Source organism: Hipposideros armiger, unplaced genomic scaffold (genome assembly GCF_001890085.2).
Source record: "Hipposideros armiger isolate ML-2016 unplaced genomic scaffold, ASM189008v1 scaffold_322, whole genome shotgun sequence".
In the NCBI taxonomy this organism is placed as follows: domain Eukaryota; kingdom Metazoa; phylum Chordata; class Mammalia; order Chiroptera; family Hipposideridae; genus Hipposideros; species Hipposideros armiger.
In genome coordinates, this window is record NW_017731672.1 from 327448 (window position 1) to 347406 (window position 19959).

The window sequence follows — 19959 nt, forward strand, 5'->3', positions numbered from 1 at the left end:
ACCAAGAGACGCTACTTAGGATTTCCCAGATCATCCAAGCGTGTCAGTCTGAAGGGCCTTTCTCCTTTCCTGACATCCTCCCCAAATCAACCAATCCATAAAAGGACGCTGACCTCTCCACAAAATCTTTTTTTTTTTTTTTTTGCTCAGACTTCCTCATGACCTCAATATATTTTAAGGAATTGAAATGCTCAGATCTGAACTCTCTAACCATGTGTTTTAAATAGCAGAAATGTTACATAGCAAACACCATAGAAATCCAGCTTAGAAAGATCAAAGGGAAAATATAATAAAGCTGAAAAAGTCACATTTCTCCCCTGAGAATCACTAAAAACAAAGGAGCAACAATAAGACAGCATACACTAGTCAGATATTTCTTTATCTACTCATAATTCTTTTTTAACACTTCATTCAATCTTTAATGTTTTTATGCATAAGTAAGGTGTATTTTTTAAATTTATTTACCTAGTATTAAATATGTTCCATAAATACCGCTACCAGATTAATATCAAACTGAGCAGGCATTTCTAGCTTAAGCCCTAACATGCAATATACAAGTATTCAACTCTCATACGTTGGACGTAGTTCTTAGTAGCATAAAGTTATATCATATTACGATGTGTGTGCTTATGAATTTTGCCTTGGGAAATGTGAAATGCCCTGGGATAGTCTAGATTGGAGTTCCTCAAACTATCTCTAATGAACGGAGAGCTGTAATAATTTTTTCAATATGTCAGTAACATATTTTTGTAAAATAAGAAATTATGCACCCAGATTTTATGGCAATGTCCAATTTCCATGGAAGTTTCTAAATGCTTACTCTCACTTTCTGTACTATTCTTGACATGGACTGGTAAGATACATTTGGAAACTGGCATTAGTGTGTGGACTCTACTGTGAATACCACTGTTCAGGTATTTTGTAAATTAGAAATCAAGATACCAATATTAATGACAGGAGTCATAAACTTCCTTTACTTTAAGTGCATTTGTCACTATTCTTGGCTACGTTTTTCTTCTAATTCACTTTAGAAAATTAGCAGTAGAGATTCAATAGAAAGGCCAAAGAAGAATCACCAAGGAGCTTTAGGTAGTTTTGAGAAAGAGGAGTTGCTACATAGCATTAAAAATTACACATTTATAAAAGCAAACTTTTCCCTCCCAGTAACCCACCAAGAGCCTTACTGTATTCATTCTCATTATAGCAATAAGCCTAGATACTACTGAATGATTACTTAATGGTGTTTCTTACCTGGGATGCCTGGTGGTGTTTTCAGATATTTTCCATTAAAATGTTGAATTACCACTTCACATTTTTCGGTAGACTCCATTCTGGAAAAAGAAATAAACAGGGGATCATATATTTTGCATGACGCTGTGCATATTCGGAAAAAAAAAATAAAAACAAAAAGGGAAATAGGAAAGCCATAGAAAAGCTTGATTTGAGAACTTGACCAGAATTGTCAACTGTTGGCATGACCATCATGACCAGGCCAAAGGAACATCACAATCTCATTGCCGTATTATTTACTGTATTCAAAGTTGCCTATATGGCTGGCTCTGCGCTGAGTCTTTACCCAGAAGCAATACTGAGGTCTTATTTTCTTTAAACCACACAACGTTTGGCATTTGAAAGTACTCGATAAATAACCATTGAATCTACAAATTAGCAAATTTGGAAGGTAGGTCTTGTGGGGTTTTGTTTTTTGTTTTTATTTTTTTAAATGTCTCTCTTTTATTTAATGTTTATTTTTCAACTGTAGTTGACATTCAATATATTTTTTTTTATCAGTTTCAGGAGTACTGCATAGTGGCCAGACGCTTATACAATCTGTGACGTCATCTACCAGACAAGTCCAGCACCTCCCTGGCACTACACAAAGCTATTACAACATTATTGACTATATTTTGTTATTGCTCTTCATATCAATGAGGGTGCTGAGGTGTAGAGAGATTAACTCCCTTGCCAATAAGTGGCAGAGTGGATTTTAACTGAGGCCTGCCTGACACCAGAGCTGTACTGTAACTGCTAAGCTATACTGCTGGGGAGACATGCTTTATTTCAACTGCTTGCAGCCTAAAGGGATGATTAATAAACTAGTGTTGTCACTGGCACCGTGGCACTTTTGCTGAAAGCCCATTGGGTGAAAGATACAAAAGAGAATTATTTGGTGGCCCAAATGTGAGATGAGAACGTAAATACACAAACCTGAGGTCCTGAACTTTCTTAATTTTGAGTTTGGAACAATCCTCTATGTTTTTATACTAGATAGCAATGTCCCTAAACTGGGTTTCTTGTGCCACATTTTGTCATTTCACATAGAAGCCAATGAATGAATCTTTTGAGCCATACCACCATAATGTCAATATTGGCAGTGTTGATACGTCCTAAATAGACTAGTATCAGCAACACTTTCTAAGTAATTAACTGTACCTGGGCTTTATTATTTTATAAAATTGGATGAGAAAGATAGAAATTAAAGGGTTGATTCTGATGAAAGGAAATTAAGTCCCACAAACAGCAATTAGAGACAAAAATAAATTTAAGAGACAGAACGCAAACATATGGAAGAATGTGTATGAAATTTGTCTAAAAGGCAAAATATAATTTTGGGTTTTCTGCTGTGTTGTAAATATGAGCTTTCTTGGAATGGAGCCCTTTGACACAAGTTATAAAACTTTCCTACATCTGAATCTTATGTGTGTTTTCAGGATTGTATTATATGACCATGTTACACGTAGAGCATACAAGATAAGAAAAAAAAGTACGTCAACAAATGCCAAATACGTTTATCATGGCTATAGGGATTGAAATGTGAGAGGAATTCCAGAAGCCAGGAAAAGAGTGAGAAGTCAGCATAGAAGGCCAAGAGGTCCCTTGGAGAAGTGACTAGGGCAGCGGACTGAGGTGGGCAGGTGAGAGGGGCTGTGTCTTTCCAGATGGGGTAGAGTGAGAAGGCCACTATGGCTGGAGGGAAACTCTTGGAGAAAAGCTGAGAGATGCAGACAAGGGCATCTGAGTTACCCGGTTAAGGACTTTGAAGAAGGTACCAGAGCACATTCCATTTGGGGAGATGAAATTATTTTCTGACTCAAATTTTTAAAAATTTCTTTTCTGCTATACATTCCTATGAGGCATGGGATGGATGAACATTTTTCTGTATTGATACCCATGCCAAATCTCTAATTACCAAGCAGGACTGACTTCACAGGCCTGAGACACGCATAGAACCACTAAGCCACAGTCTTAGAACAAGCCTGTACTTGGTTGAAAACTCTGTTGTCGCCATCTTGAAATTCTTAATAGTTTCCTAAAAAGGTGTCCTGCATTTTTATATTTCGCTTGGTCCCACAAATTTTATAGCTGGTCCTGCTATGACAAGAAAGTGCAGGAAACTAATTGGACATTAATAGGTTAGTATTCATTCATCAGATGGCTTAATGGATCCACATAAGTGTTATTTCGAGGAAGATCTGAATAATGAACCAATTTGCTGTCCAACAGGGTGGGGGTACTTTAAGCTTAATAACATGCAGCTTAAAAAAAAACCCAAAAGTTAAACAAACAAAGATAGCATTTTATTTACTGCTTAGTTACAAGTTCCCTCAGACCAGAAGATATTTGGGTTAGAAGGGTATGATGAATCTTTTCCCATTCCAAATATTTAAGAGTATCAAAGTAACAATTTTCCTAATGCCTCCAAGTTTTCTTTCTGGTGGAATCTTTTACAGTAAGTCTTCCAACTTTTTTTTTTTTTTAGTAGGAAACTTCCATTTCTAGGAACAAAAGAATTCTAATTCTGTTCTTTTTCTCTTCCCACAGGATCTACTATCTATTGTCTCTTAGGGAAAATAACCTTCCCTCCTAGCAGAGACATGAATGGGAGAGGAAATGTAAGTCCTTAATTACTACAGATGTTACTTTATGGAATTTTTATTCCAGGAGAGCTATGGAATGAAAAGCGTATGCCCCAGAGCCCCCTCCCTGTTCAAGCTCTCTCTGGGTACTCATCTAGATAAAAGGCAGTTAAGACTCTAAAGCTTGCTTGCAAGGAGTCCTACAAATCAAATCCTTTCTCTTTGTCTTAAAATGACATGGAATTCTAAATGAAGACTAAAACGAGCTGTGTGTGTGTGTGTGTGTGTGTGTGTGTGTGTGTGTGCGCGCGCGCGCGCTTGTTGATGCTCCACAATGTGTTTTAGGGAATTCAGAGAAGCTAAAGAAGAAAATCAAGATACTAACCCACTCGACCCACCTAAAATATTTTTGTTCTGGTTGGAAAGCCTCAAGTCTTCCCTTTTGGATTCTAAGCATGATCGCCTTTTCTTAAGACTGCTTTACAGCCATATCAAGCTGGATGGGGGCTGTTTCTACGAACACAAAGACAGCAGCATAGATTGTTCACTTTAGCTTCATTCAGATTTAACTAAGTGAATGTCTACAGTGAGGCTTTAGAGACTCTCATCTCTGAACGAATAAATGCAATAAAAGTCTGTTTTCGGTAGCTGCCGGCGCTTAGTGTCAAAGCATGTTATGCTGCACCGCCCAGCAGTGACAATTTCATTTTAATGCACGGGGCACATTTTAACAAGGCGAAACAGTCCCAGGAAAGACGGCAAGCAACACAGGAGCTGCCGAGGGGAAAGGCTCAGTGCTCCTCATGCATTTTCTGTGGGAGCAGAGCAAAAGTGAGCCCCACGGAGCTTTGGGGGTGGGGGTGGGGCAAGAAGAGACTGCCTTTGAATAGCTACCGCTGAAGAATGTGCCCATTTTCTTCTCAAGTTTCACAATTAACTGCTTTGAAATGCCAGCTCGAGCTATCTGCAATCTGGCACACGCTTCAGTTGAAACTGACACTAGCATTATCAAGTGTGTCTGCAAAGGCGGCACGCCAGACAAAGCTGCCTTTACATGTCCCTTTCAGATGGGCCACTGAATCACTACAACTGCATCTATTCTTCCCAGGTGGTACCTGAACCCCCTCATGTCCCTCGGAACGGCTCGCGTGCCAGGCCAACCATTCGCCCGACGATACATTAATTAGGTTCTTACAAGGCTCTAATCATTGTATAAAGCTTAAGGGTTTTCTGTTAGGTCTGATGTTTAAATATAAGTACACATTAAAGGTCCCGTTTGACATTCTTTCTTGTCTCAGTGTCTAGGAACCTGGCTTCCGTCATTCAAAATGCACCATAGAATTGTGATTTCTTTTTTAACTTTTTTTCAACAGCTACTAAAAGGAGCTAGTTTCACAGCCAATACAATTCCCCCAGGCCAATTACATCAGATGAGAGCCTATTCCAAAATTAGTAGAATGTTCTGGGTCAGACTTTACATGCAGAGGTAAAAAAGTATTTTGCCAGACCTTTGCAGCCTACTTGTCTCTCCCCAATGGAGAATCTCTCAATTTATGACCTTAAAGCAGTAAGTATTATTAACCATGTATTTAAAACAAATCCTCCCTGTCGTTATTTATGGTTAATTAGAGGTTTCCACTATTGTGAAATTTTTGTGGTTTTGCAATCACAGGCTCTGTACAAATTATTGGCAACTTAGAACATCCAACGCGGCAAGCCAGTCATCCCTCATTTCCGGTAAGATTTACGCAAAGGGTCAACATTAAAAGATTTTTTAAAGTACTAAAATGTGTACTGCTGACATTTCCAAAACAAATGATTTCATTTACTTCTTAATCCACTGTAACTGAAGGGATGACAATGGGTCCCAGGAACAAAGATGAGTGAATGAGTTGAATTTTCTTCTTAGCGTTTGCAATTTGCTTTCTTCCTGCCAGGTTCTTGACATTCTTAGGATACAAGTATCCTAAGTGCCAAACGATGAAGCCAAGTGGCCTCCCTGCTGTCTCCATCTTCAGAAACCCAGACATTGGAATAGTGTTTTGCTCAGCATTATAACACATTTCTTGGAGGGAATAGAACTGTGGACAATATTTAACTAATGAAAATCCACTCCAGAGGTCTGGAATAACATAATTAGAGGACTAGAAATAATCTCTACATTGTACAGATGAAGAAATTACCACTAGAGAAGACTTTGTTTGGCTTCCCTGAAAGCTAGTTAGTGGATGCGCCTGGCACAGAATTCCTGTCTCTTGACTTTTGGATCAGGTGGCTTATTTGGAAGAGACGGAGCTCCCTGGCTGGCCTCATGTGATCCCTCCTGATCTGTTCTGAAGCTGGATGGCTTCTGCTAGCTCTACTCCATCCAGTGGCTATTAACCAGAGAGGTTGTTCTAAAAAAATTGAATATACACTACTATGATATTACTAGAAGGGCACTTCACCTGTATGGTATTCTTTCCAAAAACTTATACATAATATGAATCTCATCATGAGAAAAACATCAGACAAACCCTGATTTGGAGTCATTCCCCAGGACCCCTGGCTAGTGATATTCAGGGAAAACAAGGAAAGCCTGAGAAAGTGTCACTAAGGCCAACTAATGAGACATGACAACTAAATGCAAAATGGCACCCTGGATTGGATCCTGGGACACAAAGAGGATATCAGTGAAAAAACTGGTGAAATCCAAATAAAGTCTGGAGTTTAGTTTATAATGTCCGTTTCTTCATTTTGATAAATCTGCCATGGTAATGGAAAGTGGTAACGGCAAGTGAGACTAAGTGTGGGCATATGGGAGCTCTGTATTGTCCTTGTAACTTTTCTGTGAAACTAAACTTATTCCAAAATAAAAAGTTTATTTTAAAAAATGACTGTACATTAGAATTATCAGGAAACTACTTTAAAAAATACCAATGTCTGGGCCCCAGCCCAGGAGATTGGGACTTAATTGTTTTGGCATGAAGTCCGGGCACATATTTTTCAAAGCTACTCAGGTGATTCCAGTGTACAGCCAGGGTTGAAAATCACTACCCCGGAGTTCTATGTCAGGTACCCCAAACTGGAAACCGTGGGCCAAATCCAGCCTTCAGTTTTGGTTTTTTTTTTGGACTGCAAAAAGTTTTTGGAAAATCTTAAATGTTTGTCAAAATTTGAAGTTCGGAGACTTCACATGAGAATTTGAATTTCTGATTCCTTTTAAAGATGAGATGGTCTGTCTCTGTTTTTTGTATGGTAACTGTGGTATAATAAAAATAAATTTGGTCTTTATCCCTGATTCCTGGCACAGAAGTTCTAAATCCCTTGGGGTTTCCTGAGTGCTAGGAATGCCTTTTGTTATTCATAATGAGCCCCTTTTCACCATATCTGAGTTTATGTTAATGAGATGACTCAAGGTGGGACCTCCTTAGATAGCTTCAGGATGAGGCCAGTCACCAGGAAGACCAAGTGATCAGTGATCAGAGGGCTGGAACTTTCAGTCCCACCCTCCAAACTCTGGAAGAACTGGAGAGAGGCTAGAGATTGAGCTCAATCACCAATGGCCAATCATTTAATCAATCATGCCCCGTATAATGAAACCTACATAAAAACTACTGAATGACAGGTTTCAAGAGCTTCTGGGTTGGCAAACATGTTGATGTCCTGGGCAGGTGTGCACCCAGAGAGGGCAGAGACGCTCTGAGCCATCCCCATACCTTGCCCTATGCATCCCTTTTGGCTGTTTCTGAATTGTATTCTTTATAATATACCAGTAAACATAAATAAAGTGCTTTTGTGAGTTCCATGGGTAGCTCTAGTGAATTTTCAAACCTGAGGGTGATCACGGGAACCCCTGAAATTATAGTTGGCCCGGTAGAAGTGTGGGGAGCCTGGGGACAGTCTTGTGGGACTGAGCCCTTAAACCTGCGGCATACGATGATAGCTCCAGGTACTTAGCCTCAGCATTGAATTGAAATGTTGGACACCCAGTTAGCATCAGAAAATTGGAGAACTGGTGTAGAAGAATGATACATATTTGGTGTCAGAAAAAGGACATCACAGCAACCATGGCCTAGAGTTGAGCAGTTGCTTTCTTTAAACAGAGACAGTTTGGCATCATTCCTACCAGTTTGCATTGATTGCCAATCCTAAGGCAAACAGGCAGGTGCTAGCTAGCTACTGCTGACCTTGCACTGTTTTTTTGTTTGTTTTTTCATGGTGTAGTCAAGAGAAAGTAGTTAATTTATCCATGTGTACTGGTGTTTTCTGTTTATCCCTCCCCTATCTGTCTTCTCTGCTGTGTTCTATGCCCCAAGGAAGTTGACCCTGCTGTGGGCCATATTATCTTGGCTCCTTTATCTGATGGCATTTCATTGGGTTGAGCCATTGGGAACCTAGTGGGAGTACAGAGAAGTGTGACCCTGTCTCCCTCATTCTCTCGCTGCTTTGGCACTTGTCTCTCTGGCAGGGGCTGTATCCCTCTCTGTCTAAGCTCCTCCAGACAGCCCCTCCTTGATAGTGCTGGGTTTCACTGGTCTCTGAGAACCCTCCTCTCCATGCCTTCAGCTCTCAGTTGCTCATCTCTGGGGATCATAATATCCCTCTGTCAGTTCCCTTAACTTGCCCGCACTTCCGTAAATACTCCTTTATTCCAGTGTCTTCAAGTGAATCATTTGGGGTGAAATTCTGTTTCCAGCCAGCACCCTGATGGCTATACCTTAAAACTATCATTAATCAAGGAACAACATTATCTGGGAGGCTGTGTGTTTCAAGAAAAAAACACAAGAAAATTTAAAAAAAGTTTTCTTACACTCAATCTGGGAACTGCTTCTCTCATGCAGACAGCCGACCACCCCCGACTGACATCCTTGTCTAGATACATCATAAACTAGATCTATCTTTTAACCATAGGTTCATATTTTCAAAAGGGATTTTGGTACAGAAATGAAAGAAAATTAAAAAAATAACTTAAAACTGAGATAAAGAAGGAATCAACAATTATAATATGCTCAGGTCTGGAAAAATGCTTCCATTAAATGCCACTGGAATACACGATCAATTATAATCAATCTCTTTGAGCGGCGGCCATCTCTCATTCCTAGATATTATCATCCACTATACTTCTTTTCTTTCTTCTATGGTTTAATAACTTTGCTTTTCTTCTGCTTTCCAAATATGTCAAATTTGGCCCCATAGATCTTCTACTCCCATTTTCCTTTGCCAGCAGTGCTCTCTTTCCCCCTCAATCCCACCAAGAGGCTCCCCTGACTGCTTTCTTCTTATCATTTGCATCTCCGTTTAAATGCTCCCTCCTCAGAGGGCTTTCCTGTCCCTGACGTTCGGCCTCTTATTCTGCCATAGTCTCTATTTCACCCCTAGGTTTTATTTTTTTATGACACTTTAATTATTTGATATTAAATATATGATACTTTTATTGCTTGATTACATGCTTTTTATCACCTCAATTCAGTAAAACGTCAGTCTATGAAAGCAGGTAGTTTTCTTTTGTGTACACCTCTGAGTTACTGGCTCTAGAATAATTACTGGCATATTAGTAGTGCCCAAGACATACTTATTAGACGAACTAAGTGGATGAATGAATACATTTTATATTTCAGGAAAGGAGGCTCAGAGGCTTTTAGTAACTCGTCCAAGAACACAGATAGGAGGTGCAGTCCTAAGATGCAAGCTAAGTTATTTCTGGTCCATAAAGCCATGTTCATAACCACACGGATATCAAGAATAGGTGGGTTGGTCCAACTCACAGAAAACAGAACGGAGGAAAGATACTAGATAAAAGAGACTCACATTTATAGTCCAAATGATATTTGCAAGTCGTTCCTCTTTATTGGCTGAAAGCAGACAATCTGCCTCAAATGCACATAGCCTTTGGATGGCTCAAGAGTCTTTGTCATGGTTTGTGCTTAGAGCAGGTACAGGGCAAAGAGATCTTACAGGCCTTGCGCACACTGAATGGCCACCATTTCCAATCCTGAGGTGACACAGTTCTCCCACTTCAGTTTCACATGGAGAACTCATATCCGGAACTTCCTCCTATTCCACAGAGAGCAGTCTTTGGGAGCCAGTCATTTCAATTTCATAATAATAAAGCAATAAAGTATATGTTTTCCCTCCTTCTCTAAATTTTTATAAAGGCATATGTAGAGCAAGAATTGAGTCCAGGAGATTTCAGATTAATAGATTATCTGATTGCACATTAATTCATTCGTTTGTTTGTTTGTTTGGTTGGTTTGGGTTTTGAAACCCAGGGCCCCAACTATATAAGACAAGAACACAGAATGTACTGCTTTCTGTAGCCAGGGTCATGAATTTCTGATGGAAAATGACATACCAAGAGGCCGTGAGAAGTAACAGATAAAGGTAAACAAAGCGACACATAAAACAAAACTGAAGAACCTGGAGGGCAGACCAGGAATTTACTCTCTGGTAGATCACATCTGCTGGCAATTGGGAGAGGAACTGAAATCACCGAAAGGAATAACAGCCCATATTCTCTTCAATCTCGGCAAACACAATTGTAACCTGTTTCTGTGCAAACACAGCTGTCGTTTGCATATTACTAATCACTAAGTTTACATTTTAGAGATTTTCTTTGCTAACACTTGATTTCCTAATTCCACATGTTTGAGATAGTAATGGCAAAAGAATTGCCAAAACAGCAAGGGAGGAATCCTTAACACAAATATGAACTCGACATAGATACGATCAAAACATTTCAAACCAACAAAAAGGCAAACCACATTTTGATAGGCTAGGTGGTCATTTTAAGGGAGCATAAATTTGCCTAAACAGGAAGTCTGGGCATTTGCTTTTTTAATAATTTTTTTTAAATTTCTATATTTTCATTATCTTTATTCTGAATCAGAGTTCTTAGTATATTTCACCAGGTGGGAAAAGATAGGAAGCAAGAAGAAGTTTCGGGGAGTAAAAGGTAAATCAATAAAATGTTAATGATAGTCAAAGTAATTAAAAGAAAATACAAAAAGAATATTTGCAATCTCCTCTTTATATTGATGTTTAATAATCAGGCTGACGTTTATCTGCCTGTGACCATGATTCATTTTTTACTTTGTGAAAAGAAAGAAAAACTGGAATTCTTTGGAAAACTTGCTCATTTGGTAAGGAGCAATAGGACAGAGGGCTTCCTGTGTCTTAAAAGTCATTCAAACAAAACTCCATGAGAATCAAATTAAAAGGACTGAAGAGGGACGGAAACTACTAAAAAATACAAAGGTCTCTGCGCTTAGCTCTCTCTCACGCTCTGTAGCTCACCAGGGGACAGTAAATGCATTCTTAAAGAGGGCCTACGTTCCCAGATGTTGAAGCTGGATTAATTGTGAATACTTTCCCCCATCCTTTCTCCACTTTCGGTCATTCTTCACCAGCCTCTCATAACACTCTTTCAATGTGATTTTTGTTAGACAAACGGTCTCATGTTTCTGGGAATGGGAAATGGCTCACACAAACACACAGTCCTGTCCCTCCAGACTCAGGCTGATTTATGCTCTGCTCCTCACCCTCCAAGGCTAGGCAGTCTGTTGGCACCCGCCAGCTCTGAGCCGTGGGTCTCACTGTCTGACTGTCAGCATTCCCACCATAAACTCCTGTTTTTAGAGGTTTATGACTTGGCTATAAAATGCTGCCCGAGGGGGGGTTGGATCTTACAAAATTGGTTTAGGTTACAAGAGAGTTAAAAAAAAAACATAAAAAATAAAATAAAATGTCTGTAATTTCAGACACTATCTGGTGCTTCTGGAACTTTCAAAAGCCTGTAATTGTGCTGTCTGTGCACCCCACTGGCATTCAAATCAATGCTTTGAAGTCCAGTGTTTTGAATATAAAATGAAGATCCTACCTTTACTTTGAAGAGATGGTTATGAAAGAAGATTAATGTATAGTTAGTGAGGGGGTGGTGGTTTCCTTTCTAGTCAAAACACTTTTAGGATCTCTTAGGCATGAATCAAGGATCACATCTGGTGGCTGGAAGTGACCAATGGCAATATTTAAAATGAAGCCCGATGAAAAAATGATTCAGGTTTCGTGAATCGAGGTAGTCATAAATTCAAGAGATATGTACAATTTACTAGGCACAATTATAGGCCAGCTGTTCTCCCAATTATATAGGTATATTCTTTTAATAATGCCTGTAGCACTGTGAACTTTGGAAGGAAGAAACAATGTGTGAATCAACAATAGTTGGGCTGCTGCTTACTGTAGTTTTCTCTACTATTCCAGGACACCTATCTCGATATTGGCTTACTGCCAAGAGCTATCGTCCTGTATGTTGCTATAGTCCAAAACAAACAAAGAAAAACTTGAAGCGATTTCATTTCCTCATCATCAAGAATGTGATGGGGATCAGTTTCATGTCAGACACGATTCTAGGTGCCAGGACAGATATGAAGAAGAAAAAGGCATAGTCCCTCCCCCTGAGGGACAGAAAGAGGGATAGCGTCACGATTAGTACACTTTGAGAAAGGGGTACAGTGTGATAGGAATCCATAGGAATCATCTTCATTTGGAGAAAATCTGTAATAATGAGGCCAGCAATGTGAATTTTTACAGGCCCTCCACATTATCCTGAAAACGAGTCCTAACACCTGAAGTCAATGTTTTTCAAATTGGAGACAGCATCAGAGACACCGAAAGTGCTTCTTATAACACAGATTGCTGCACCCTAACTACCCCGCATCCTTGCTGATTCAGATCTGAGGTAGGGCTCAAAAATGTACATTTCTACACTTCCCTAGGCAATGCTGAGGCTGCCATCCTGGAAATTATACTTTGAGACCCACTGTCGCAAGGCATCTATTGCATGTAATCCATGAACTTCTTTCATGAGCTATGTAGCTATCCTTGGAAGAATTGGGACAATTGTGAGTGCAATCATCTTTGTTTTGTGGTTCACAGGAGCTCCCAATGGGAAAGGCTGAGTGGGAAAAAGATGATTATTTTTTAAAAGGAGGAAACTTGTGCAAGAGTTAATTTGTAAATGAGCAAGCTAGTTAAAGCAATAGCCACAACAGTTTGAGAAAATGTAGAGCAAACGTCAAAGTGTGAGGAAGTAGAAATTTGGGCAGATCTATTTACATATGGAATAGCCAAAATTATTTTCTCAGTGTATGAAATTGCTAAATCATGTGGGATCCTGCTTCTTGGAATATCAGGACTAAGATACATGGAGAATGAAATACTTTTTCTGCATTAGTTTCCTGGCTTCTTACAGGAGAGGCAGATTCATATTTTCTTTTGATTTCTTAGGCATAAGAAATCATTGGCTTGACTTGAACCTAAGTTTTCCTTTTCAATTCACATGCCATTTTTTTTTGAAACTGAAAAATGAATGATTTAAAGAACAAAGACCTACGTTTGGGTATTGGAATGTGACTTGGAGATTCATATCCAAAACTCAAAGTTTTACAAAACCATCGCTTGGAGTTTAGCTATTCAGGAACTTCATAGAAAGGTAATTATGATATCTATCACTTATCCTTCTGTCCATCCATCCATTTATCCATTTATCCATCCATCCATCCAACAACAAAAAATAACATTTAACTTAAGTAAATATGCCACCCAGTGGGTGAAGACAGAAATTAAATAGTGAATTCATTAAGATTGTGATACATTATATTTTAAAAACCCCACAACTTTGACAGGGGCTATAGCAAGAGGACCTAACTCGTCTAACGCCTAGAGTTTGAGGTCAGTGAAGACATTGTTGAAGAAAAGACACTTAAAGGGCTATCTGAGGGATGAGAAGGCAGAAACCAGAAAAAGAGTCATGTATAACAGTCAAGAAGGGCAGCTTATAGCTAGGACAGAGGCAGAAGGCCAGGAAGATGAGTGATACCAGAGATAACGATGTCTGGGAGGTCTGTAAATTGTTACTCAGGCCATATGGAAGGGAAGTCAGCAGGCCCCTTACATAATCAGATTTGCATTTTTAAAGAATCACTGGTGGCTTCTATATACAAAATGCACTGAAGGAGTGAGAGGCTGTGTTCAGAGCAGACATAAAACAATAATTTAAAATTCCCGTCCTTATTCAGTTCCTAAAGGAAACAAAACAAAACAAGAAAACCTTCATGGGTTTTACTCTGTCATGACACCACATACTATTATTATAGTTTTGCCCTTACAATGGTTCTGCACTTAAGAAAAATATCTTCATTTTAAGCAAACTCAAATTCACAGAGAAGATACAGATGAGAGAAATGACTCGCTCAATCTCTGTTATGAGCTAAATTGTGTCCCCCGCCCCCCCTCAGGTTCACATGATGTAACCCATAGTGCCTCAGAATGTGACTATGTGGAGATAGGGCCTTTAAAAGGGTAATTAAATTAACATGAGGTCATGTGTGTGGATCCTAATCCAATCTCCTTTTAAGAAGAGGAGATTAGGACTCAAATGCAAGGGAAGACCAAGTGAAGACACAGGGAGAAGATTGTCATCTACAAACCAAGGAGAGAGGTCTCAGGAAATTGGACCCACTGACATCACGAACTTGGACTTCTAGCCTCTAAAATTGTGACAAAATAAGTTTCTGTTGTTTAAGCCACCCAATCTGTTTTATTCTGTTATGGCCACCCTAACAAACAATACTTTGTACCAAAAATCCTATGTTAAAAACAACAACAAAAAATCTCCAAAGGTTTTCTTAGAAGGTGTGTTCTCTTGATTTGAAATATGTTCATTTCTCAGCAGGAGTACAAATGAAAGAGAAAATAATGTGTAAGATTTTGGGGGGTGTGAGCGGTGGGGGAAGAACCAAAGGAATGTGCGCGCTGCGTGCATCACAGCCCTTACGGTAAAGGCCCACGCTGGTCAGACTCCCAACTGAAGGTTGTACAGCATCCAAGAATGACTACATTGGCAAAGTTCGGAGACCCAGGTGGTGTAATTAGCTCTGCCTTACCCATGAAAATTAACAGTTAACAATGTTCTGAAAATGTAAATACCTCATGCCTACATTCAAGTCGAGGGGATTTTTCTTGCTCCTGCCGATTTCTCTTCAAAATCATCGAACATGTATCTTGCATATGTCTACCGGTCTACTATGTACAGAACGTTGTGAGGGGATATAAAGAATTTTAAGAGATGGTCCATGACCTCTAGGAAGTTGAGTCAGACATCAGTTAACACTGACATGACAATTTGTTATCCTTCTAAGTGGGTTCACAGGCATTGATTTGGAATGGTTTTCCAAGACATGGCTGGGTTCTGCCCAGGTGGACACACCTGTCTGCATGGCCTGACATCCAGATGACACTAATATCCATACATTCATCCATGTTAAGTCAGCTGGAGACGTATAATCACACCAAGCCATGGAGACGGAGCTTTACCTCTTCTTGTTTGTCATTGAGCAGTATCTTTTTCTCTGTGGTTCCTTTCAATTTGCTTCTCAGGAAAGCACAGTAGGCACGACCACTTTAACTCCATTCCTGGCTGAGACCCCCTCTGTAAACAGTCCCTTCAAGTTAAAGTGAAAACTATTCTTCCTTTTCTGACAATGAAAAAGTGCAATCTGCTTTCTTCTGTTGCATAAAATATCAAAAACACACAGCCAGGGACTCTTGCATATAAATGCTTTCTTGATCTCCCCTTGTATGTCTGTGTTCCTTGGGACTTCTCAGCAACTCCTGTTACTCTATATCTTTCTTCTCTTCTCTCTTCTGCTGACAGAGAAATTCTATCACCTCGTTCTTTGGAAATCAATGCAAAACCATTTGGATACTTTGTTCACCACATGGCTCTTTAGCTTAGCGGTCCTGTGCATTTTTTATCCCTAGCAGAAATTGGCAGCATCTGATTATGTTGATCTATTAGGCCTCGAGACGACTGGGAACACAGTAGGCATTATCATTATGATGCCAGATACGTATAAACATTCCATGTTCATATTTTAGCAAGCACAACATATTTATAATTACGTTGGAATTCTTTGACTTGAAGCAAAGATACAGAAAATTAGTTTGATAAACTACTTTTTTTTTTAATTCTATTGCTTTGGGCCCTAGTGCTAGAAAGGAATGTAATTAAAAGGAAACAATGAGGGGAAAAAGTGATATACAGCACAAGTATTTTACCTGGCAAAACCCACCCCTCTGCTGACTCCATTAGCATCTCTTAGTATTCTTGTGGAAATGACATGTCCGAAGGGTTTCAGCATATTCTCAAGTTCCTGCTCATCCATAGAAATGGGGAGATTTGAGATGTATAGGTTTGTTGGGTCTTGCTCTTGTTGCTGAGGAAAGGAAAGAAACAAATGCAGTAAGTTCTAAATTTTGAGAAACGTATTGCACAAATGGATACACTTTTGATTAAACTGCGTTCTAGACTCAAACTCCAACATGGTCCTGAAAGTTCTTTCACTAAGGGCACTGCTTCTTTTTACTGAAATCTCTTCTTGACAGAATGCTTCTCATAGAAACAGTATCATCAATAAAAAACAATCTTTCCACCAGCCTTCCTTAGAAGAGAATAATAAACTTTTATTGCAATTAAGCTAAGGTAAACATGTATATTTTTCTCTACTACTACTAACTACTACTTCTATTACCATTCTACCTACCATCACAACTAGTTATAATGTTGCATTAATGAATGTCCATAACATGCTAGGCATTGTTTCAAATACTTCATATGCATTATTTCATTCACTATTCCCCATAAATATAATTGTGACTATTTCACAGATGACAAAATTGATCCCTAACTTGTACAAGTTACACCTGGTAAGGTGAAAGCCAGGGCTGAAATCAGGGGTTGTTGCCCAAGTGCGTGGGCTTCCCTCTCCTGCTATACTGCCTTCCACTAGACCAATGGGAAAGAAAAGCATGCTCCCAGAACAGCATCATCAGCCTCAGCATCAACAGAGATCTTGCCAGAAATGCAAATTCCCAGGCCCCACCCAGAACTAGTGAATCAGAAACTTGAGGTTGGGCCAAGCAATCTCTGTTTTGAAAAGCCCTCCAGGTGATTCTGATGACTGCTCAAGTTTGGGAATTGCTGTCCTAGCACATATATGAATATTTGTTATGCAGATGAGATTATGATGCCTATCATTTTCTAATCCAGCAGCAATAGTGCTTCAATAAGCTCTGCTTAATAGAATGGGAAAACAAACAATTGCTAGCATTATTTCTATGTGCATGAATGTTCTCTGTTTCACACACTGAATTAATAAACTGTACGTTTAAAAAAACATAGCCATAAACCTGATACAATTAATTATTAATATAAAAATATATTACATATTTCACCGAACCATCATATTTTAACCAAAAACAACAACCTTAACATCAAGGATAAGTGAGCTAAATTGGAAAAAAGAAATCCTGACGATGATAGGCAATGACACTATGTAACAGTAAAATATCTTTTGTGGAGAGATGATATCATATTTTGTAGACAATTTGATGTTTTAAGCACAATGAAAAAATATGAAAAACAAGATTCCAAATATTACTTTAAGTCAAGACACAATTTTGGTATAAACCTAAAACTCCATTATTTTTAACAGCTCTAAATATTCAGATAGGTCCTAATACATTCACTAAGCTTTGAGATGAATAAGATCTATTATTAGATTCATTTTTTAAACATAGTTTAGTTTTCAAGTGTTTTTATCACCACAGAAAATAGTAAAAATAAACATAATCAGAAAAAGACAACACAACTTTAGTATTTGGGAATAGTGTACATGTAGAAAATGTACAACTGTAGTCAGTATCTTTCTCTTTCTCTCCCTACACACACACACACACACACACACACACACACACACACACACACACACACACACACACCACACTAATAAATGGTATGATCCTAGAGAGGAAACAGAGAAAACATGATGTTATCCTTTCCTAAGTGGTCATGATCATGTTTATTTCTTTATTTATTTTTCCTGTGGTGATAAAAAAAAAAAAGAAAAAGAAAAAGTAGTGTTCCAGATACATAATAACAAGCCTTATGTACATACAACTTTCTAATTTATGGGATTCAGTACTCATCATTTAATTTTAATCTTCCCATTGTTACTGCAAAGATAGCTTGGCAGACATCATTATACTCATCGGATAATGAGGAAACGGAAGCATAACAGTTTCATCATCATCTTGTCCAAGGATTCCATAATTGGGGACAGGGTTATAATACTACTTAGGGACTCAGTTTCCCATCTTCCACTCAGTGTACTTTTCACTAGCCCATGTTTCCCAAGCTTCAATCATTTGCATATCACTTTAGGAAATTTTGCCAGCCATGTACTATTCTTTTATTTACATAAAAGTTTCTTTTAAGTCAACACACCTTTGGGCTTAAGTAAATTCATTTCAAAAGATAACTATGTTGCTGCCATAACTAAAAAGCCAGTATCCCTTGGCCTAAACAGGTTACTGTAAAAATAGGGAACACATCAATGTTATGAAATTATAGTAGATACTCATTGTTCGCAGAAGGCTTTGGCCCTCCTGGTTGACTCTCTCTTAGTTACAAATGAGATCTGTAATCAAAATAGATATGAGACGCACACTAGCACTAAACAGTCCTTTTTTTTTTTTTCTGGGAAGAATAAGGATTGAGAAAGAATTAAGAAAAGAGCAATTTTCTTATGTTGTGATTTCTGCATCCTACACACCTTCATCAACTCAAGTTCCATGAGAGACAGGTCCACGACCCACAGCTCGGGCATTGCTGTGTCAACCCAGAGCTTCTCAGAGAGTGGGCTGCAGCATATCGCAGTCCCATGAATGGATTGGAATTTGCCCAACATTCTGCACTCCTTTGTCCTTGATCAGGCTACATAAATATAAGCAATCACCCACCCTTTCCCAAGGTACTATACAGACTTTCTCACGTTCTGTAGGTAGCAGTGCACCAGTTTGCCCTGATTAAAATCCATTTCCAAATTCCCCAAGTGTAGAACGCATTGCAGCTTCTCAAAATGGTGTGAAGAAAACATGCAGAGCTTAGTACACAGAGATTGCCCAGTAAGCTATTTTCTGAATCCAAATTCAAACAGTAAGGCGAACTCCTTAATTTGTATTCACAGAGACAATAAAGCATTGGACAGTGTCATTCCTTAATTTGTATTCACAGAAAGAATATAGCATTGGGCAGTGTTATTTATTAAGTAATTGAAATGCAGTGTTAGTCCTGAATATATTTGTTGACCTGACAATAGATTTTAATTTCTGCATAGAATGAACTTCAAAATAATACATATATTCATATTTTTACTTTCAATTTTATTTATGTATCAGGTTTATGTAAATAGATGGTGACTTTCAAGAGATTATTTGGCACTCTGAACCAAAGAGCACTGTCCTCTTAAATTTTCTGAAACAAATTCTCATGTGATCATTGCGATCATTAAGAACTTTTAAAAATCTTTATTTTAACTTAAATTTTTTATGATCATTTAGCTGTAGAATGGACCTAAGGAGGCATCTTATCCAATCTGATCATTTAACAGATTGAAAAAAAAAAAAAGAAGCTACAGGACTTGGTCAAGGTTGGCTGAGCTAATTAGCAAGATGTAGAAAGAGAACCCATGTCCTTTGATACCTGGTCCAATGTTCTTACAACTTCATGACACTGCCTTTTCTTTTGAAATCCAGTGAATAGTAGACAGTAGTTTATGGTCCAATGGAATACTAGTACAGGCATAAATGAATATGTCCGAACTCACTGTTTTATTCATATTTGTTTACTCATTAATTAGCTTTAGCTACAGAGTTAAAGCTATGGAAAGAAAAAAAAAAGAAAAAGAATTCCTCGCATTAGCCAACATTTTACACATAGTAACTGAATGAATACTCCGCAGTGCATACTAGTTTATAAAAGTATATGACTACAATTCATACAACTATTACATTTAATTAACACCAAAAGTAACTCCCCCATTTTGGTCTTCTTCTACCCGTTTTCATCTGCACTGCAATTTCTTGATTTATTACTTAATTTTGTCAAAAGATGGTGGAAAGGTTAGAAAAGTACCCTCGTCATTGTTAATGTGAACAGAGACAAGTCATTTCAGTCAAGAATACATAAATTTCTTTTTTCCTGAAGTGATTTCACTTTTCCTTG

General features: G+C 38.5%; 1 protein-coding gene across 15 annotated transcripts in view; it reads right to left on the reverse strand.

Moving 5' to 3' along the window:
- Window positions 1-19959, reverse strand: part of RBMS3 (RNA binding motif single stranded interacting protein 3) — a 1293188-nt gene that overhangs the window by 226127 nt on the left and 1047102 nt on the right. For all 15 annotated transcript variants that reach the window (XM_019660623.1, XM_019660627.1, XM_019660622.1 and 12 more), the window contains 2 exons: window positions 15954-16111; window positions 1252-1331 (listed from right to left, as the gene is read on the reverse strand). In XM_019660623.1, the coding sequence (XP_019516168.1) occupies window positions 1252-1331; window positions 15954-16111 (238 nt within the window). The remainder of the gene's footprint in view (window positions 1-1251; window positions 1332-15953; window positions 16112-19959) is intronic.